This window comes from Herpailurus yagouaroundi, unplaced genomic scaffold, assembly GCF_014898765.1.
Source record: "Herpailurus yagouaroundi ecotype Mexico unplaced genomic scaffold, PumYag 182, whole genome shotgun sequence".
NCBI classification, from domain to species: Eukaryota; Metazoa; Chordata; class Mammalia; order Carnivora; family Felidae; genus Herpailurus; species Herpailurus yagouaroundi.
Window position 1 is genome coordinate 10,993,051 of NW_024412413.1, and position 21,679 is coordinate 11,014,729.

The 21,679-nt window shown below is 56.8% G+C and overlaps 1 protein-coding gene across 2 annotated transcripts; it reads left to right on the plus strand.

Annotated features, from left to right (window-relative positions):
• The first annotated feature begins 9,133 nt into the window (after positions 1-9,133).
• Positions 9,134-21,623, plus strand: RAC2 (Rac family small GTPase 2). 2 transcript variants are annotated; one of them, XM_040490900.1, is made up of 6 exons: positions 9,134-9,296; positions 11,205-11,276; positions 16,979-17,096; positions 17,701-17,763; positions 18,037-18,196; positions 21,455-21,623. In XM_040490900.1, the coding sequence occupies exons 1-6, from the start codon at positions 9,283-9,285 to the stop codon at positions 21,583-21,585; spliced, it is 558 nt and encodes a 185-aa protein (XP_040346834.1). In that variant the 5' UTR covers positions 9,134-9,282; the 3' UTR covers positions 21,586-21,623. The 2 variants fall into 2 exon arrangements, with proteins under 2 accessions (XP_040346834.1, XP_040346833.1); XM_040490899.1 differs by having other exon boundaries at positions 9,137-9,317; positions 21,455-21,622.
• The last annotated feature ends 56 nt before the right edge of the window (positions 21,624-21,679 follow it).

The window sequence follows — 21,679 nt, forward strand, 5'->3', positions numbered from 1 at the left end:
GGGGGGGGGGGGGAAGATGCTTGTTTCCCCTGGAAGATCCCCGGAAGGACACGCAAGAAACTGGCAACGGAGGTGGCTCCCTAGGAGGGACGGGGTGGCCGGGTGGTGGGCAAGAAGGCTGACTTCTCATAGTCCGATCTTTCATATCTTTTGAATTTGGGGCCGTGTGAATGTATTACTCATTCAAAGGTAATGTGAAAACACTAAAACGTGACAACCACCACCACCACAACAAGAAAAAAAACAACTTAAACAAATGTTTGTGTCCAGGTCCCAGGTTAGGAGAGTGGGATGGTTGTGTTGTCCTGGGAGGGGGACTGGGGGGAGACGTGGAGTTGGAGGGGTCAGTGGGCTTCCGAGGTCGGGTGAGGGCGTCTCCAGCAGGTCTCCGGGATGGCGGTGGGAGCCGTGGAGGGTCTGGGATGCCCCCGAGGGTGTGAAGAGAAAGGCCAAGACAGCGTCCTAGGTGCAGGTGTATGAAGTAGACCAGAAGGGACCTGCAAGGCACCAGAAGGAGCTACACTGTCTACCTAGAAGTTGCAGGAGGGTGGCCTAGGGGTGCTCCCTGAGGTCTGGGGCAGGGGGCCGTGGGAGCCTGGCTGTCTCTGGGTGTGTCCGGGGCACAGAACCTGAACTGGGGGCAGAAGGAAAGCCGCTGATGAAGAGAGGGGTCTGCACCCTGCACCTAGGGCTTGGTGAGGATCTCCGAGGAGAAAGTCCCCTTCTCAGACCCCAAATTTGTCCCACAGGAGCCCTTGGGCCCAAATATGGCTCCTCTACCAGGAAGGAGAGAGATGACCGGAAATGGGGAGTGGCCCGAGGGGGTCAGTCCGGGAAGCTGGGTTGGGGGTGGGCATGGAGAGAAAGAGGGGGTGGGAAACGATCATCTGCTTCTGTCTGAATCCACCTTCTAGTAATTTGATCCCAGAGCCCAGGGACTCTGGGAGGACCCTGCCAGGCTGGGGACCAGACTCCAGCCACTGGGGGCTGTTAGAACTGCGCCCCCCCCCCCCCCCCCCCGCTTCTGCCATCTCTTTTGGTTGTGACACTGAACGTGCAGCTGATCCAAGGCAGAGCAGGCCTCCATCCAAATGGGCTCCCAGCACCCCTCCAGGGCGCGTGCCACGGACACTCAGGGCACCCCCACCCCTCAGGAATTTCCTCGTTTTTTTAAAGCTTGCTTTTATTTATTTATTTATTTATTTATTTATTTATTTATTTATGTGTTGTTTTAATGTGTTATTTATTTTTGAGAGAGAGAGACAGAGAGAACGAGCAGGGGAGGGGCAGAGAGAGAGAGAGGGAGACACAGAATCTGAAGCGGGCAACAGGCTCCGAGCTGTCAGCACAGAGCCCGACGCGGGGCTTGAACCCACGGACTGCGAGACCGTGACCAGAGCCGGAAGCTGGATGCCCAACAGACTGAGCCACCCACGTGCCCCAAATGGGGCTTTTATTTCTATAATAATTTGTAAGTACTGGCTTAAAATATAGCATAATAAATAGAATGAAGACTTTTAAAACGCTGGCTGCTGTTTTAATAAAAGGTTAACAAAATTTTCGTAAGATAAAATAATTCGAAAGTTGTATGCACTTGATGACACAGCCTAAACATTTATAAAGCAAAAGTAAAAGGATTACAAGGAGAATTGACAAATTGACCGTCATGGTGGAAGAGTTGACATACCTTTCTAGTAGCTGATAGATCAAGCAAAACAAATGAAAACAACTTGTAATAATATAAAAGATTTGAGCAGTACAGTTAACACCTTTGTTTTATTAGACACATATAGAACGCTGACTATCTGCACATTAATGGAAAAATGAGCCTCATATTAGCTCATACACAAAGCAAGCCTCAACTAATTTAAAAGAACCGGTGTGATGCAGTCCATGTTCTTTGACCACAAGACCACTAAGAACACAGTAGCCAAAAAGAGAACGATCCTTTCCCCTAGCATCTGAAAATTAACAGTGTCAAATAACTCATTGATCAAAAAAGAAAATCGTAATGAAAATCTTCAGCTATGTAGAACTAAAGCATAATAAAGTTTTATATCCCAAAGTCATAGGTTGTGACAAATTTTATGTATATTTTACCGCGATTAAGAAAGAATTGTAGGTTGCAGCTAATGTAGTATTTGAGGAAAATTTACAGCCTTTAAAGCTTCTATTCTGAACAAAACAAGGCTGAAAATTCATGAACGAAGCATTCAAAACTGGGAAGTAAAAAAAGAAGAATGCAATAAACCCAAAGAAAAAATAAAGGAAAAAAATTAAGAAAAGACCAGATGTTAGTTAGGTGGGAAAAAAAAGGGCATAATAGAAAGGATTAAAAAGGCCAAAAGTTGGTTCTTTGGAAAGCATAATAAAACTAATTTGGGGAGCAATTCAGAACGGATGGAAGCGAAATAATATAGAATGAAAAGAAGGGATGTAGCAGATTGAAAAGGAGACGTTGAACGTTTATAAGATGATGCTATGAATAGCTTTCTATCAATAACTTTGAGAACCCAAACAAAATAGAAAACTATCTAAACTGTTTCTAGAAACATATAGAAAAGGTGGTTCCAGGAGGAGTAGAAATTCCAAGGAGTCCCATATCCATCCACTAAATAAACTGAATTAGTCACTGAAGAGCTACCACTTTTTTCTCTCACATGAATTCCAAAACCAGGCCCAGATGGCTTTGTAAATGTTACAGAGTATTCAAGGTAGAGATAATTTCCTATGTCTCTAAAAATAGAAAAAGAGATAATGTCACTCACTCAGCTAGTGAAATTAGCATAACCTTGGTTACCCCCCCTGCCCCCCCCCCAAGGCAACAGGAGAAAGGAACATGACTGGCCAATTGCACTGGTGAACGAGGGACCGCCCCCCCTGATATTGACATTTGAAGCCCGCTATATACACAAGACAATCATTGAGACCACATTCCATAGGGTATAGTTTAGGTTGTGACAACAGAAACCCCGCAAAGCACAGTGCCTTAAAGAAGACACAGTGCATTTCTCTCTCACGTCCCTCCGGGGTGACTCATCCTGATTTACCACCCGCTGCATGTCCAGGATTGTGCCAGCATTTCTATTTGCTAGGCGGTGGGGAGAGGAGCAAAAAATGATGGACAGGACAAATGGTTTAAGCCTTCAAGGAGATGATGACTCATAAGTTGCACACATGAATTCCACGCACACCCTTCCTCCCCAACCCCCAACCTATCCCTCCACTTAATCACAAGGCCACACCTCGCTGCAGGGGACACTGAGAAGTTTGATCTTGAGCGGGGGCGAGCATGTGGCTGGCTGTAAGTCCTGGAGGCTTGTTACCAAAAAGAAGAAGGGGACAGTGGCCACTGAGGGACCGTCAGCTGCGTTCCCCAGAGTGACTAGGTTAGGTTTATGCAGGAATGCATGGGTGACTGAGCACTAGGAACTGTATTAGTGTTATTCACGTCTCCACAGCCACAGGGGAAAAAAAAGCATTCAATTAAATTAAACACGATAAAAACAGAACAAGACGGGCCGTTACTAACAATAACAGGGAAACTTCTTTAACTGATAAGAGTATCTGCCAAGAGCCTACATCATCTTTAATGGTGAAACCCTAGAAGAACCCTTTTAAAATTCAGAAGTAAGGGGCACCCGGATGGCTCAGTCCGTTAAGCGTCTGACTTGGGCTCAGGTCATGATCTCGCTGTTTGTGAGTTCGAGCCCCGCGTCGGGCTCCGTGCTGACAGCTCGGGGCCTGGAGCCTGCTTCGGATTCTGTGTCTCCCTCTCTCTCTGCTTGTGCTCTGTCTTTCTCCCTCTCAAAAATAAATAGACATTCAAAAAAATAAAATCGGAGATAAAACAGAGGTGCCCACCATCACCGATTCTATTCGATACGGCAGGAAGCGCTCCAGACTATCCAAGAAATTAATATTATAAAAATTGGGAAAGGGGAAGTAAAATTGTCATTTGCCACCAATGAAGGCTGTCTACAAAGACAGTCTTAGGCTTGTTAGTAGCAAAATCTCTCGATAAATTATAATAAGAATTTCCATCCATATGGCCATATATATAAGTATAATATATATATATATGTCCAATATGCAAAATTTGACATTTTCCCTGCATACAAGCGACAAACAGAAAATGCAATTTTAAAAGGTGTTAGTTCCGAGGGCACTAAAAGTAATAACGTATCAAGGAACAAATCTGATGGAAAAACATGCATGACCTTTCTGGGGGGAAATTATAAAACTTTATTGAAAGCTGTAAAGGAGAAATATAACAGGTTAATGGGTAGGAAGACTGAATATTACCAAGATGTCCATTCTCCCCCAAATTCTTCCATAAATTGAGCCGAATTCTAATTAGAATCCTGACACAGTTTTTCTCGGAACTTGACAAGCTGATTCTCAAATTGATACGAGGTCAGTGCTAACCATTTTGAAAAAATTCAAGAGGGGGGAGTTTGTCCTGCCAGCTATAAAAAGCTGGCACGGGGTTTTGGCATTTAAGGCAGTGCTGTGCTGGTGTCGGGGGGGTGGGGGACAGACAGACCAACAGCCAGAGGGGCTGGGAAGACTCGCGCAGTACAGACACCTGCCGGGAGACGCCGGCCTGCAGCTCACTGGGGTAAAGGCAGGCAGGGCGCCTCATCAAATTGTGCCGGAGAAGTTGGTCATGGAAACGATGAAATTAAACCCATATGTCATCATACCCTAAAACCCGTCCCAGCTGTATAAAGGCCTGAATATAAAAGCAATACCTTAAAAGCTTTAGAAGAAAACGTAGGAGAACATCGTTTATGAAATGGGGCATAGGAAAGGATTTCTTTTTTTTCTTCTTTTTTTTTTTAAAAATTACTTTAGAGAAAAAGAGAGGGAGTGGGGGGAAGGGGCAGAAGGAGAGAGAGAATCCCAAGCCGGCTGTACGTTCAGCGTGGATCCCATGTCTGGGATCATAACCTGAGTCAAAATCAAGGGTGGGACATTCAACCGACTGAGCCACCTGGGTGCCCCTGAGTGTCTGTCTTCCCTTCCCTTCCCTTCCCTTCCCTCCTTCCTTCTCTTTCTTTCCTTCCTTCCTTCCTTCCTTCCTTCCTTCCTTCCTTCCTTCTTTTTTTCTTTCTTTCTTTCTCCCTTTCTTTCCTTCTTTCTTTCCTTTTTTCTTTCTTTCTTTCTTTCTTTCTTTCTTTCTTTCTTTCTTTCTTTTCTTTCTTTCCTTCTTTATTCCTTTGGGCAGGATTTCTTAAAACTCACTCCAAAAGCAACACCATCAGGGAAGAAGTTTACAGGAGACTACATTCACATAAAACCTGGTCATTCAAAGTCACAACCGATTAAAAGACAACCCAAACCCAAAGGTCTGAAAAAAGATAGGCAATTTAAGTTTGGAAATCAGATTATACAAAGAACTTCTCCAAATAAATACAGAAGAATAGAGGAATGGACAAAAAAAATATGAAGAGGCAATTTAGGGAACACAAAACACGAATGCCCGATCAATGCTTGCAAAGATGCTCGACGGCACCAGAGGTAAGTTAATATAAATTAAAACCGCAATGAGATGTCAGTTCACGTCCACAAGGTTGACCAAAGTAAAAGGGCCACAAGGGCAAGTGTAGGCGAGGGTGTGGACCATGGGCGCCCCTGAAGCATGACTTCTGTCTCGATTGAGGGAAAATAGGGACATGGCCTCCAGTTCCGCGGCCCCACTTCTAGAGAAATCTCACACGCCAGCTCCAGGAGTCTGCACATGATCATAGCAGAGCTGTTTGTAAAACAGGCTTTGCAAACTCATATATATCCATTAACAGGAGACTGGAGAAATACATTTTGAGACATTCATATCATGGAAGATTGCATACCAGGAAAAATAACTGAACTAGAGGAAGAAGTCAACCATTTACCAGTACATTGCTGGGTGGAGGCTGCGATCCCCAAATCCTCAGGCTTGTGGTGAGAAGGAGGCTGGGAACTGATCTGAGTGGCCTCAGAATAAGAGTTAGGACCTCTGTGGGGGCAATCTAGGGAGGTGGATTGGGCTGAAATGAAGAAAGCTTTTGTAACAGGCCCAGTTGCCTGAGGGTGGAAGAGACGGTCTCCTAATGAAATGAGCTCCCCGTCATCGGAGGTATGTGAGCAGGGGCGATCCCTCTACGCATGCCCAGAGGCCCCGCGTATCTGTGATTCAGTGAGTCTGCGAAGTGTGGTTAAAAGAGTACAGGACTGAATGAGTAACCAGAAGGTGACACGTCCCCGTGAGGGACCTGCTCGCTAACGAGAGGGGACGGACCACAGCACACGCAGCGACCCGGATGTCTCTCCGAAACACGCCGAGTGAGAGAAGCCTTTTGCAAAAAGGTCACGTACTGTGTGATTCCATTTATGTGAAATTCTAGGAAAGGCAAAGTAATCTAGGAAGACAGAAAGCAGATCGGAGCTTCTGCGTGTGGTGGGGGGAGGGCAGGAACGTCCCGCAGTGATGGGAGCGTTCTGGAATGTTCCGTATCTTGATCTGGGGGAAGGTCTCATGGGTGTATATATCTGTCAAAATGAACGGAACGGTGCACTTTAAGTGGATCCTCTTAGGGGCGCCCGGGTGGCTCAGTCCGTTGAGCATCCGACTTCAGCTCAGGTCATGATCTTGCGGTCTGTGAGTTCGAGCCCCGCGTCGGGCTCTGTGCTGACAGCTGGGAGCCTGGAGCCGGCTTTGGACTCTGTGTCTTCACAGAGGGAAGGAGGGAGAACCTATAAGGAGAACCTAAATTCACTTCCAATGTAGCGGCTACAAGTGTATTATCTCTGGCAAGCCAGCGAGCCTCTCTGTGCCTTGGTTTTCTCATCTGTAAAGTGGGGGAGCAGGAGAGGCCCCGCCAGTCGTGTGTCAGAGCAGTGAACTCACGCTGGAAGCACACAGCCCTTCCCACTGTCCTCCCAGCCCTGCGTCCGCCGGGCTGCTCCCCTCCCATCTTGTGTCTCTCCCAACCCTGGCCTGCCCACATAGCCTCAGGGCCACCTGCAGACCGGGACAACCCAAGAGAGGGGTTTCAGGATCCCCGGGTCCCTCTCAGTACAGATCACAAGTCATTCAGGGCCAGCGTCCTCTCTTTCTTTTTTTAGAAGTTTATTTATTTGTTTTGAGAGAGGGGGAGGGAGAGCGGGAGGGGCAGAGATAGAGGGAGAGAGAGAGAATCCCAAAGCAGGCTCTGCACGGCCAGCGTGGGAGCCGGACGCGGGGCTCGAACTCACCAACTGTGAGATCGTGACCTGAGCCGAAATCAAGAGTCGGCCGCTTAACTGACTGAGTCACCCAGGTGCCCCTTGTGGCCAGTGTTCTAATCTGTGTTTTGTATTCCTTGCAGAGCTGAGCCCAGTGCTGGGTATTCAGGTGGTGTGTAATCGAATGCATGCAGCACGAAGGAGGGAGTTGGGTGGCCCTAAGTCAGGGTGACTTTTGCTTGGGTTGTCTTGGAGAAGTGGCTTTCTCAGGATGGAGGGCAGGGGCCATCTGAGGGCCGTGCGGGCCATGTATGGTTGGGCAGGCTGTTCACTGTGTAAGGAAGCTCCTCCCTAGAGGGGCAAATGGGAGATAAAATCCAGTACATATAACCCTTTCCAAGTCATGTGGCCTCACTCATTGGCTGTGTCTTCCCTAAGAAGTACATTCTTCCTTTTTCTTTTCTTTTCTTTTTTCAAATAAACATTTTTATTCTGGAACGAGTTTAGCTTTACAGAAAAGTTCCAAACATAGTCAGAGAATTCACCTATACCTGTCACCCGGTTTCGCCTTACGTGAACATCATAACCAGGGCACACTTGTCAAAACTAAGAAATTAACGTCGGCACAATACCGTCCGCTCAGTTTCAGACTTGATTTGGATTTTACTACGTTTCCCACTAACGTTGTTTTTCGGTTCTAGGATCCGATCCAGGACCCCGCAGTGCATTTAGGTTTTTGTTTGTTGTTTAGATTCACAGAGGTTGCCCTAGGGGCTAGCGGTGGATGGGAAAAGAACCTGGGTCCAGGGGGAGCATGTAGAATAAAGGCCTTAGGTGGTTTGTGAGGCAGGAAGCCCAGGGTGGGTCACGGGGGGCCTTCCTGACTCCGTCTGAGCCCCGCGAAGTATTTTCCACCGTCTCAGCTCAGCTAATGCCAAGGACAGAGGAAAGGATCAAAGTTTGTTGGCTGGTTTGAATCCCCGACGGGCCAAGTTTTGGAGCAGGCCACTGTCCCGGGGTCTCCTCGTTCGTCCTAAGTGACAGTCCAGGGTGGGTGACTGGCGGCTCTGCCTCTTTCTTCCCCCAGGTGTGGGGGGGGGGGCAGTGGCCATGAACAGTTAGAGCCAGGCGAACTTGGAGTTGCCTGGCGCTGGGTATGATTTCAGGCTGGGCGGTCCTAGCGAGTCCGCTGCCTTCTCAGACCCTCCCTTTCCCCCTCGTTACAACGGGTCACGGATCCTTGTTCCAGGGTGCCTGGTCCCCCAGGGTGGCCTCGAGCACAGGACTGGCTCGTGTGGAGCACTGCCCGTAACTTCCTTTTTATTTCTCCTTCTCCATCAGCGGCCCCCCACCTCCCTTCCTGCCCACCCCCCGCGCCCCTCCCCTCCTTCCGCACTCTGGGATCCCCGTGCTTGGGGGAGCCTTGTGTATCGCTCATGCAATCCCCCGGCCTGGAGTGTCCTCCCTCCGGCACCGCCTTTCAAGTGCTGGCTCACATGTCACCTCCCCGGCCCCGGTTCCCCCTTCGTGTAGCCCCGAGGTCCCCTCCCTGGAGATCCCTCTTGGCCCCATCACTTCCTGCCTTGTTTTACAGACACACGTGCGAGGTCTTATCTTCCCCAGGGATGGGCTATACCTTTTGCACCCTGGACTCACCGGCACCTGAATACCGTGCAGGGCACACACTTTCAGCTCATTGAGTGTTTACCACTTAGACCCGAGGTGGACTGAGCTCCTCAGGAAGCCCTAAGCCTTTGGAGAACTGCTCCAGCCCGGCGCCGCGCGCAACAAGTCAGGCCCCAGCCCAGAGGGTACCCGGGTCTCTTGTCGGTGCCCCAGCCGGCACCTGAGGGGCCCCGGGCTGATCTGCCAGACCGCATGCTCCGCCCTCTGCAATCGGCTGTTGGGGCAGCAGCTTGGGTAAGTTCCCCTTCCGCTTCCTCCTGCCTCCCGTCCTACTGAGCTGCTCTTCTGTCAGGGGGGACCTCGCCAGGCTCTCCAAACCCTTGGAGCCCGCAGAAACGCTCCGTGCCCCGAGCTGTCACCAGCGCCGCCTCCCAGGCCCCGGACGCGATGCAGGCCATCAAGTGCGTGGTGGTGGGAGATGGGTAGGTACCGGGCTGAATGTCTCACCTGGCCGGAGCCGCCCGACTGGGTTACCCCGGAGACCCTCCCGCCCTGCCCCTGCCGATGTAGGAGTCCCTGGGAAGCAGCTGGGAGGGGCTGCTCCCTTCTTGTCCCCGGGGCCCAGAGAAAGCCCCCCCCCCCCCCCCCAGGTGGGCAGAGGACAGCTCCACTCTCTTTGCCCGCTTCCCTCCGGAAGCTGCCTGGGGGGAGGTGGTGGAGGGTGCGGGGCTGGGGGTAGATGTGCCCGGGGCCCCTCACCTACACCCTGAGAGCTGGGACAGGTCTCTTATGGGACCTGTCTTCCACTCTGTGGAGGCAGATGGGGCGGGGGTGGAGAACCAAGAACCTGGCCTTTCGTCCGCAGGCTGACCTGGGCTCTGGTCACTGGCTTGCTCTGCTGTGTGTCCTCAGGCAAGCTGCAGAGCCTCTCTGAACCTCAGCTTGCCCATCCGGGGAGAGGCCACGCCCCTGGGGTTGATGTGGGGGGGGGGGGTGGTCACCTGACATATTTCGAAGGGCTGTCCTGTGCTCAGGGTGCTCAATAAATATTACCCTCCTTCCCCTCCTCCCTCCCTGACTCTCCCCTCCCCCTCAGCCTGCCTGGTTGGGGAGGACGGTGCATGGGGGATGTGGGCAAAGAGCAGAAGGGGGAGGGGAACATGAAGGGAAGGGAGAGGGCAGGAGGGGTGGGAGGGTGATTGGGAGGGCCCGTGCCAGGTAGGCTGGGCCGAGGGGCCTTCTCAGCCGTGGGCCTCAGTCTCCTCATCTGTACAACGACTGGTCCGAGATGCCGATCTCTGATGCCAGCCGTAACAGCGTCTCAGGGTCCAGCCCACAGGGGCATCCTGGGTGCAGTCCAGCCTACCCCAGCATTTCCGGCTGGGCAGCCCTCCGTTCCCACCCTCCCATTCTGCAGAGGGGCAGCCTGAGGCTTTGGGAGGCTCAGCTCTTTTTTGCCCTGGGTCGCAGTGGCCCTGACACGACGGACCGACTTTGGCTCCGATGGGTCTGCTGGGAGCGGGTCGGTTTATCAGACGGCCCTCGGCTGATTCGGATGCCCTGGCCGGCCTTATCTGCCCGCCTCTCTGCCCAGCCCTGCTCACTTCTGCTTTGTACCTAATCTGAGGCGGGGAGGGCAGAAGCCAAGGGCAACGGTCCAGTCATTCAAAGTTACCTTGGTGGCAGGCCCTGGGGAGGGCGGCGGTGGGGGAGGAGAAGGCGGCCAGCCTTCTCAGAACAGGAAGTGACAAAACGAGGGCCCGGGGGCCGCCCCCTTGGCCCCGGGCTTTCCATGGCGCTACCTGTACCCCCTCCCGGCCCAGCCGACTCGCAGACCCAGGGAAGAGGGCCCGAATCGTGGCCGTGACTCTTCAGCGCTCACTGTGGGTCAGGCGCCGGGTTCTCCCCTCTCTCCAATCTTCCCACCCACCTCACATTAGGCCCATTTTACAGGTGGGGAAGCTGAAGCTCAGAGAAGTTAAGCAATTTGGCCCAGACCTCGTGGGGTTTGAGGCCAGGCCTCTCTGACCCCCCAAAGTCTGTGTTCTTAACTGTTACTCTCTCCGGTGAGGTTGGGAGGGACAGGCTTTCCCTAACACGGACAAGCTGCTACGCTGTGTCACACATGGTGCTGGCCTCGTTTACAAGCTTCATCCTAATTTACTACTCAGCACACTCCTGGGAGGATGGACGCATCGCCGTTTTCTAGACGGGGAGACTGAGGCCCAGAGACGTGGGCCCGGGTCTCCCCCCACCCCCCCCCCCCCCCGCCCTGAGGGCTGGGCCAGGGGACAGCGCAGGTGCTCAGAAACCTCCGTGTCTCGGGCAGGGCCCGTGACCGCTGTCCTCTCGAACTTTCTGCCTTTCAGAGCCGTGGGCAAGACCTGCCTTCTTATCAGCTACACCACCAACGCCTTCCCTGGAGAGTACATCCCCACTGTGTGAGTCCCCGGGGCAGGGAGGGCCGGGGCACTGGGAGGCTGGGGAGAGAGGCATCCTGGAGCCCACCCCCTTTTCAGGCACTTCCTGTGTGGCGGCCCGTGTGGGCACCTGGGGGTCTCTGCCTGGCAGAGGTGCCTCATGATCCAGCCAGGAAGCAGCGATCGGCGTCGAGATGGGCATTGAGGGCGGGGGCCGGGGCCCCCGGGGTGGGAGAGACCGGGGAGCAGGCCGCTGTCCAGCCGGGCCTCGGCAGGAGGTGGGATGTGGGGCTGGGTCCCAGAAGAGGGGCTGGGATGGGGTGGTTGGAGGAGGGGGTAGTCGGGGGCCTTGACACGGGGGAGCAGACAGCAGACGCACGCACGCTGTTAGGGGGGAGGGCAGTGCCCTCTGGAGGCCAGTGGGGAGCCCTGCCCTGTTGTGGGACGTGGAGGCGGGTGTGCAGGAGTCCGTGGGTGGCAGCCTCGGGAGGGGAGGGTAAGTGGGAAAGCGCCTGCCCCGTCCCCACCAACCCTCAGCGGGTCCCTCCCTCGCAGGACAACTCCCCAACCCTTAGCACTGCATTCAAGGCTCTGCGGGGCCTTCTCCCCACCTCGCCTTCCGGCATCGTGGCCCAGCACTTTGCTTCGTGTTCTGCCTGCTTGTGCCCACCAAACGCTCCCTGGGCATTCTGGCCTCAGGGCCTTTGCTCAAGCCGTTCCTTCTGCCCGGAGTGCCTTTCCTTCCCAGGCGTCTAAGACCCTCAGGCCAGCTCCGGTGCCCCCCACCCCCCACTTCCAGGAATCTTTCTCATCCAGCCTGAGGGGACCTCTCACTCCCTCGAGTGACTGTATCTGATCCTTCCTGTGACTGTGTCTCTGGAGGGCAGGGAGCCTTGTACTCTACGGTCACCCCATTATCTCATGCACATCGTCTTATACCTGATAGACTTGTTCCGTGTTGGCCTGAACTGAACTCCATGGAGAGGCCCTCGGAGGATCCGTCAGAACATGGGCCTACCGTGTCCTGCATGAAATGTCACACATGTGTGCCCTCCCTCGGTCCTCAGGAGAGGTGGCCGTTATACCCAGGCCACCCACGGGGGAAGCTGCGAGCCTCACGGCGCCCAAGGGGCCTGCCCCCCAGGACGCCGAGCAGCCGGCCGGGCCAGGGCAGAGAAGCCTGGGTAGGGACCCTGGAAAACGGGCTTCAGCACCAGCTTGGCTTCCGAGTCCCCAGATGGCCTGGTGCCAGTGTCCAACCCTCTCTGCTCCTGCCGTATCCGTCCGTTTGCCATGGATCATCAGGTGTTTATCAGGCATCTCCTAATGCGGAGGCAGGACTGGCTCTAAGCCTGAGAGGGCGCAGCTCCCGAAAAAGGCCGTTGTCACCGGCGGTGCCCTGGCCCGGCCTGCCTTCCTGCCTCTCTGCCTGTCCCAGCTGGGGGGGCCTGTTCGCTGAAGGACCTTAGACCAATCATTTCTCCTCTCTGAGCCTCCGTTTCCCTTTTTTATAAGGTCAGAGCTGGGCTGGGAAATCCCAGGCTCACCGCCGGGGCACCTCTCCTGGGCAGGGAGACGAAAGGCGTGCTCTCTGCTGCAAGACGGTGGGACCAGCAGAGGCCAGGCTAGGGCCAGTGGTTGCCAACGATTTGGAGAACCCGGGCTCCTGGTGGCCCTTGGTGGGCTCGGGACACCGGACGCCCCTTGCAGACCGACAGATAAGAACGAACCAGGCAAGGTCTACCTTCCCAGGACTCTGGGGAGTTTGGGTCAGACCCTAGGGCCATCTTGAAATTCTTAACTTTTGAACAAGGGGTCTTGTGTTTTCGTTTTGCATCGGACGCTGCAAAGTATGTGGCCAGTCCTGCATGCCACGCTCCTTTGTCGTCCGGGACAAGAGTCGCTCAGCTCTGGACAAGCCCTCCGAGAGGCTCCTACTACACGCCTGTTCCTCTGTGATGGGGAGGGGGAGATGAGTCACGCCGAGCCCTTGACGTTGGAGGGCGGGGGCAGCCGGGGAGAGTGGGGCTAGGGAAAACAGGAGATCCCTGTTTTCCTGGGGGGGGATCCCCCTCCTCTGGGGACGGTCGGGTTTGCTGAGGCTGGGACACGTGTGTGGCCAGCACACGGTCAGATGAGCAGGTGAGCTGAGCACAGTCATTGCCAGGCGTGGGGGGTTGACAGCTCAGGGTCCAACAGATGGGGACTGGCGCTCTGTAGTGACTGGCCGCTCTGGCTACTTCGAGAAGGTGCCAGAACTCAGCCACCGCCGGGCGGCTCAGCTGGTGGGAGAAAAGAATGCCCGGTTAATTTCGGTCAGCTTGGCCAGGACTCGGTTTTCGTTTTCATTTCACGTCCTGGCAAGCCAAGTGTGGAATTCTGTGCACAGCATGGCGTCCAGCCCCTTCTGGGCTCTCGCTGCCCCCCGCCCACCCTCCTGCCGCCGAGGGTGTGGTTCCCTCGCTGGCCCCAGCTACCCTTCTCCAGACTTCTCCACCCCGTGGCTCCTCTTAGCCAAGATGATCACGTCCACCCCCCCCCCCGCCCCCCCGCCTGGTGAAGTCCCTCAGCGGTGCCCCATTGTCCTCAGGACCAAGACCTGAGTCCTAACGGTGGTCCACACCCTGCCTGCCTGACCTGGTCGATCCTCCCTGGTCCCCACATCACCAGCCACGCATGCCCCCTGGTCTCTGTGTTCCTTTCTGAAGGTGGGCTTGGGTGGGGGTCAGGTGATGCTGGGGGCTGAGCCCCCTTCCTCCTGCCCCCAATTCCCTCCTCCACTCCGTTGCAGGTGTCGGGCTGGGACCAAAGCCCCAGGGGTGCACAAAGAGGCCGCACAGGCCCTGGGTAAAAAGACTCCAGCTGTGTAACCTGGGGCAGGTCCCTCCGAGCCTCCCTGAGTGTGTGTCCCTCGTGTGTGAAATGGGGACAATGGTAGCAGCTGCTTCCTGGGCCCACTGAAGTGGCCCAAGTACGAAGGGCCTGGAACAGTCGTTGACGGCTCTGGGTGCTCAGCAGACGTGAGTTCCCTGCCTTCCCCTCAGCTCAGGGATGCCCCAGGCCCGGGCTCAAACCTCCGAGCCTCAAGCTCTGAAGTGACCTCAATGTTTCCCAGGTGGGGATTTTCTGAATATAGTCCTGGCTCTGCCGCCGACTGACTGTGAGATCTTGGGCAAGTGCCCTCCTGTCTGTGGGCCTCAGTTTCCTCATCTGGGTAAGGGGGTGAGGGCTGGCCAGAGCGGTTCCTCTGGTGCTGGCTGCCTGTGGATCTCAAGGAAGGGCCCCCCCCCCACCCCGGGAGGTGTAGACCGCTGGTGCATCCTTGCAATAATCCCTCCGGCTCTGGTAGCTGGGCCTCTGGGGAGGGACAAGTGTGTGTGTGTGTGTGTGTGTGTGTGTGTGTGTGTGTGTGGATGGTGCAAGGAATCTTGGGAGGCTTTCTGGCACCAGAATTTCAGGCTGGACATTAGAGAGGAGAGTGTCCCTCCTTCCTCAGCGTGTCCCAAAGGAATGTTTCCGACCGAAGCCGATGAAACCAGAGGCGCGTCTTTTCCCGTGATGCCCCGCGGTGTCTCCCTGGACGGCGCCTTCTTCCTGAAATCCCCCAGGGCATGGCTGATAGCTAGAGTTGGTACACAGAGCCCCTACTATGTGACAAATGCCTCAGGGGCCTCAGGGTGCAGTGAGGAACAAGCCAGGCGTGGTGTCTGTTGTTTGGGCAAAGATTGCTGGGTTGGGGCCTGGATGGGCGGGCTGGGGGGCAGGAAAGGCTTCCTGCGGGAGATGACCTTGACATGGGGCTAGAGGGGAGATGACCTTGACCCGGGGTGGGGGGGGGGAGGGGGGGGCTAGAGGCGGCTGAGTAAGAGTCAGCTGGGCACTGGGGAGGCGGAGTGAGGGAGGAAGCAGAGTGGAGAGTCAGAGAAGTGTTTGTGGCAGCTTCCAGGCAGTAGGGAGCGGGGCTCTCTGAGGAACCGAGAAGTGACCGGAACACTCCATGGATGAATAAGTATGGGGTGCTAAAAATAGCAGGCTGCCCACTTTTGGGGGTGCGTGCGTGGGTCTTTCTCAGAACAGTTGTTTCGGGAGGCGCCCTGAAGCACTGGGGCTTCTGCAGCCGGTCACCAAGCAGCATTCTGGGGCGGCTTCCTGGAGGAGGTGGTGTTCCAAGGGCTTCATTCAGTTCAGTCGGCTCTAGTTCCCATCTACCTGCATGTATTGGGTGCCAGGCCTGGGAAGCAGCCAGGGCCCTGTGGAGCCCTGACCCTCAGCAAGATAGAGACACACGGATTGCCTCTTCAAGGTCAAGATAAAGCGGTTGCCTAGGGGAGGGCACAGTGAGCTCTTTCCAGGTGGAGGCTGGGGGAAGGGGGTGGCCCCCTCCCCCTCCCCACCGCAGTGGAGGAACTGCCTGGGCAGGAATTTGACTCTTGAACGGGAGGTGGCGTCTGGGTGGGAGGCACGGCCATGATCAAGCTCAGGGAGGTGGGCAGCGTGAGCCTTTCCCCGGGAAAGAGCTTGGCTGGTGTATGAGGAGAGAAGGAGGAGGATCCTGAGGTCTCAGTGGGCCAGGCCAGGGGACAAGGAGCGGCTGGCTTTCGTGGGGAGGGACAAGGTGATGATCCCTAGCCCTCGTGGGCGGGAGGTGAGGGCATCGGTGGTAACCCAGCTGGGGCACAGGGCAGTGAGTGTCAGACGTGAGCGCTGGGACCCCACACAACTGGCTTCTAACTTAGTTCGGTCCCTCGCTGGCTGTGGGGCCTTGGGCAGACGGCTATACCTCTCTGATCCCAGTTTTCTTTTCTATAGGCTGAAAAACCAGCACTTTCCTTTCAGGGGTATGTGTAGGGAGAAATAGTGTTGGGTTGGGTTAAAACAAAAAAAGAAAAAAGAAAAGTCTGGAAGCTTGTGTGATGGCCCTGGAGGCCTCCCTGGTGCTGGTGGGAGATTTTAGCTGTCGCTATTTGCATCCCCCTAGCAACAACCCCCCCCCCACCCAACCCTTTGGCACATGTCTTTCCTGTATGTGCTGGTGGCATTTCTCAAAAGTGTCACCCCCCCCCCCCTCCTCCAAGCCCCCTGCCACCAGCCTGGAAGACCAGGAATTTAGCGCCCCCGGAGGTCCTTCTGCCAATGCAAGATAAGGATGCTGGACAAATACCTCACTTCCTGCCCCTCAGGGGTCGGGGGGGGGGGGGTGCCCTGTCTCCCAGCTGCCCCTGCTGGGACCCCTCAATAGCGCCCCCCGGAAGAGCTGGTGTCCCTTCTTTGCCTCTTCCTCGCTCCCCTCCCGAGGCTGCCACCTCCTCCTCTCAGGGTTTGTTTCAGGGGAGGACCCCACCCGCGACAGGGTGACCCACATCAGTGCAGCACAGGAAGTGGGTAAATTTGATGCGGGTCGAGCCTTAGGGGGGGATGCTCTGCGACGCCCCCCGCCCCCAAAGTCACTTCTTCAAAAGATAGGCCAAGGGCAGAAAAGGGACGGAGAGACCATGTCTTTCTCTGGAGGTTTACCTGCAGTTAACACTTTGTTTAAGGTAATGAATCAGTAATGGGGAAAAAAAGCAGCAAAACCCAGAGGGAAAGCCGACTGCACAGGGCCTTGCGAGTCTGACGGTGGCCGCCCCTCCCTGGGCCTCCGCACCAAGCAACGGGAGGCCGGAAGGAGGGCCCGGGGTCTGGGGCGTGGAGACTGACCCTCCTGTCTTGCCTGCTCCCCGCAGGTTCGACAACTATTCAGCCAATGTGATGGTGGACAGCAAGCCCGTGAACCTGGGGCTGTGGGACACCGCGGGGCAGGAGGATTATGACCGCCTCCGGCCGCTCTCCTACCCACAGACGGTGTGCTTCCCTGTCCTCCTGTCCCCAGCCTGAGCTCCTCCTGCTCCCCCTGGGGGCGATGCCCTGGGGCCAGGGCCGGGCAACCCTGCCCCTGTCAGTAATGACCCCTCTGGCCAGAGCGGGGCCTCCTCCCCTCCCCGCCTGCCTTCAGCTACCCTGCTCTCACGGTGCCCATCTCCCCGGCCCCCCTGCCTCGTGGGCTCTGGCACCCCCCGGGGCTGCCCAAGGGTGGGGCAGGAAGACCCCGGACGGGGCCCAAATAGGGAGCCCAGGACCCTGAGTCCCAGGGGTGCTGGGGAGGGGAGGAGAGATGGGGGCGAGCCTACAGCCTCTCCCTCCAGGCTGGCCGGGAAAGGGCTGGTGACCAGAGGGTAGGTAGTGAGTGCCCGTGAGGAGTACGGGTTCTGGAATCCCGGGTGACAAACCCCGGGCTTCCGTGAGCCTCACTCTCCCCACCTGTAGAATGGGGCAGCCTGTCGTGTGAGGATTAGTCCCTTAGAAAAGCCTGGATCAACAAACAGCTCGGTGGCTGCCCAGGTGTGGGAAGGGCCCAGGTGATGCCTCCAGGCCTCTCACGGGTGACCGTTGCCTGCTCTGTCCCCAGGACGTCTTTCTCATCTGCTTCTCCCTTGTGAGCCCTGCCTCCTACGAGAATGTCCGTGCCAAGGTGAGCAGGACAGAGTGGGGCCTTGGGGGCTTGGGGCGGGTGACCCGGGGAGGGGTTGCTGATGACTTTAGGGCAGGGGCAGGGGCAGCGGAGGGTCCCCAGTGCCAACCAGGGCTGTGAGTCTCCCGGGGGTGAGACTCAGAGGGGGCTCCGAGGGGGCTGGGGTGGTTAGCTTTACTCCCCCTCCTCCCCGCCTTGCCGCCCCTCTTCTCTCCTCACATTCGGTGCCCCTCCTCTCCCCGTTCCCGTGCCCCCTCCTGCCCGCCCACCCAGTGGTTCCCTGAGGTGCGGCACCACTGCCCCAGCACGCCCATCATCCTGGTGGGCACCAAGCTGGATCTGCGGGACGACAAGGACACCATCGAGAGGCTAAAGGAGAAGAAGCTGGCACCTATTACCTACCCGCAGGGCCTGGCACTGGCCAAGGAGATCGGTACGGGGCTCGGGGCTCGGGGTCAGAGAGGGGAGCCAGCTGCAGCGGGGAGCCCGCCTCAGCCTCACGCGGGATTAAAGGGGCTCCAGGGCCAGGCTGTGCCGGGAGGGCTGGCTGTCTGGGGACGAGCAGCCAAGTCGAGCTTGAGTTTTCCAGGAAGGCTTCCCGGAGGAGGTGCTTTGCCTCAGGTCTGAAGGGGCGATTTCCCTTCTGCCTCCTTCTCACTTCCCTTTCCCCAGGCCCCCTCCTCAGGCCAACTCCTCTTTGCCTCCCGATTACTGGCCGGGAGAAGTAAAGTCACCTCTCAAGGTCACAGGGCCAGCAGGTGACGGAACTGGGAGTGGAATGCAAGAGAGCACCACGTTGCTGGCTCGGCGGCCTCCTCGTGGCGGCTCAGGGCTTCCTGCACCGGGGAGGCCAGAACCGATGGGTCCAGCCTCTCCCCTGGTACCTGGGCCTGCTGTCCCTGGTCAAGGCCTGACCTGCTTGTGGCCTGGGGGTGGGGCTCTTGCCCAAGAGCCAAGCGTCCCGAGCCGAGTCTGGCCACTACGAGCAGTGACCCAGCTGCCCCGGGGCGCTCTGCCTCGACACAGGTTCCTGAAGGCCCAGGGTTTGGTCCCTGAGGAGGCTGGGGCCCCCCTCCCCGCCACCCCCCGCCCCGGCCCTGCCTCAGCCCCACACTCTTCCTTCCGCCGGAACTGGGAGGGCTCCGGGGACTCACATCTCTACAGGAAGAGAAACCGCAGCTGCCCCCCCCCCCCGCCACCCCCTTCCTGTGACTAGTCCACTGACATGGCCATCTTTCTCGGGGGGCCTGTGGCTGCCTCTTAAGCCTGGGTCCCGGGCCCCATCCTGGGGTCTTTGGCTCCTGGGCCTGCTGGCGTTCCTCGCAAATACCGGGCCTGCCCTCTTTTGTTTTCTGACCAACTCCTGCCCGGGGCTGACTCCCCAGCCTGCCTGTGAGCCCTTCCCTTCTAAAGCCTGTGCTTTGGGACAAGGAGAAGGGGGCTAGAAGCCTGGATTCCGGTCCTGGCTCCAGCGCCGACTGTGTGCGTGACCTCGGGAGAGCGGCCCCCCCCTCTCTGGGCCTCAGTCTCTCCGTCCACATGGGCCGGCCTGCACACGCCCCAAAGGCCCTTCCTCCTCTATAAGGAGATGGCTCCGGATCCTGCCTTGGTCTCTGGCCTCTCCCTCCTGGAGCTGATCCCCAGTGGGGGGTGGGGCAGGGGCAGGGGCAGTGACTTTGAACTTGACTCGGGCCAGCCTAGGCCAGAGAGGAGGCCAGAGAGGGGGACCTGCTGGTGTGATGAGAAGGGCGGTGGCCGCCTCGGCCCCCAGCCTGTGGTGGCGAGTTGGGGAGGCAGCTGAGGTCCCGGCTGGTATAATCGCGGCTGGCTGATGGAGACTGAGCACCTCCTGGGCGCTGGGCCGTGTACTTTCCCTCCTTATTCCCCCGGAGACCATGAAGGAGGCTCTCTGGTTGACCCCACTTTACAGAAGAGGAGAGTGAAGCTCGGGGAGAAGTCACCCGCTCAAGGCCACCCAGCCAGGCTAGGGCAGAGCTTAGATCCAAAGCTGGCAACCTGGCTCCATTAGTCATGGAGATCAAGGGCATCTGCGGCCCCCCTGACCTGCCCCCACGCCCTCGGCGCTCCTCTACCCCACCTGCCTCCACTTGATATGCATCCCGAGTCACCATGTCCTAAACAGATGGGAAACTGAGGCACGGAGAGGGGGACTGGCCAGAGTCCTAGGGTGATCAGAGGCAGAGCTGAAGGGAGCCCAGCACCCTCCCCCCACCCCCCTCTACCTCCACTCAGGGCCGTCGCTCTGGATGCCACTGAGCTGAGAGGAAGCAAGGGGGGGTGGCAGGTGCCAGGGAGGAGGCAGTTGGTGGGTGCGGAAGAAGTCGACGCTGGCTGTGGTCCCTCGCAGGGAGACAGTGGCCAATGCCCGGCGACACCCTTCTAGGCACAAAAGGGTTATAAGATGATGACGCTCCGGAACCTGAACCTGAACCAAGGGAGTCTGGCCTCTGCCAGCCAGGCCCTGGGACCACTCTGTGCGCTCCCTGCTGGGAATATGCTCCCGAGTGCAGGGGACACAGCCAGCATGTGACTTTGTGCAAGTGACATACTCTCTGAACCTCGGTTTCCTTGTCACTACCCTTTCTTTCTTCCCAACCCCAGGGCATCTGTGGGCTTCCTCCTTCCGGGGGCAGTCCCTCTTGAGGTCCTGGCTCTCCTCTCCCCAGCTGTGTGTCTCTGGGCCCCAGGCTTCCCCTCTCTGGGCCTGTTTCCTCATCTGGGAAGTGGGGAATCACAGTATTTCTTCACAGGGTTTTTGGAAGCCCCCAGCTCAGTGCTTGGCAGGGGCACCTATCAGCCTTGTGGTCTGCTTCCTTCCTCCTAGAAGGGCAGAATCTGGGGGGACAAAGTTCCCCTTCCTGCCCCTGCCTTTCCTCTGGTTCCTGAGGTCAGCCCCAGCCCTCTCAAAGAAGGGGTTTTGTGGTTCCTTACTTCAGGGAAACGATTTGTGTTGTAGCAGACGCGGGAACCCAGGCAGGTTCCTTCCAGAAGGGCATGAACACGGCCCCTGGGAGTAAGGGCTCCGCCTGACCGTCTGTGCCCCGGGCTCCTGCCCTGAGCGGTCAGGTGGGAGAAGGCTGGTCCCCTCAACAGGGAGGGAAAACTCTCTACTCCCTTTGCCCTCACTGACAGTCCCCGGCCGCCCCAAGGTGGACGAGAAACACCCAGCATGTGACTTTGGACAAATGATTTCGCACCTACGAGCCTCAGTTTCCGAATCTGTCAAATGGGACGATGTTAAGGAATGGTCAGATGGCACTTGGAAGGTCCTGGTGACCGGGCTGTGAGCGCCTCAGGCCTCCCGGGGGGAAGTGTGGAGGCAGGTGTGCGGCTGGTTTTTCGGAGAAACTGAGACGTGGAGAGATTCAGTCACTGTTGCTGGAGCCCTTGTTTCCTTTAGGAATGTGTCAAAATTCCTGCCTGCCTTCCCTAAGGGCTTACGTGTCTAAGGAAGATACAGACCCGCTCTTGTGGGTCTTAGCCTCTCTTTTGGAAACCAAGCTCCCCATTTCAGACATGGGGAAACCGAGGCACAGAGTTGTGGATACTCTCCTCTGAGTGGCACAGCCCAGGTGGCCCCCACAGCCTGGCACAGTTGTGTGGCTTGGGAGAGGTTTCTGCCCAGGGCCGGCCCCTGACCTGGGCCTGCCCTCTTGCCACCCCACCCTAGACTCCGTCAAATACCTGGAGTGCTCAGCCCTCACCCAGCGAGGCCTGAAAACCGTCTTCGATGAGGCGATCCGGGCCGTCCTGTGCCCCCAGCCCACGCGGCCACAGAAGCGCCCCTGCAGCATCCTTTAGGGTAAGAGCGCCTCCTTCCCCGCTTCGTGACCCGTCCTCCACCTGCACACAGCAGGCTCCGGCTGGGGGCGGCGGGGTGGGGGTGGGGGGGGGG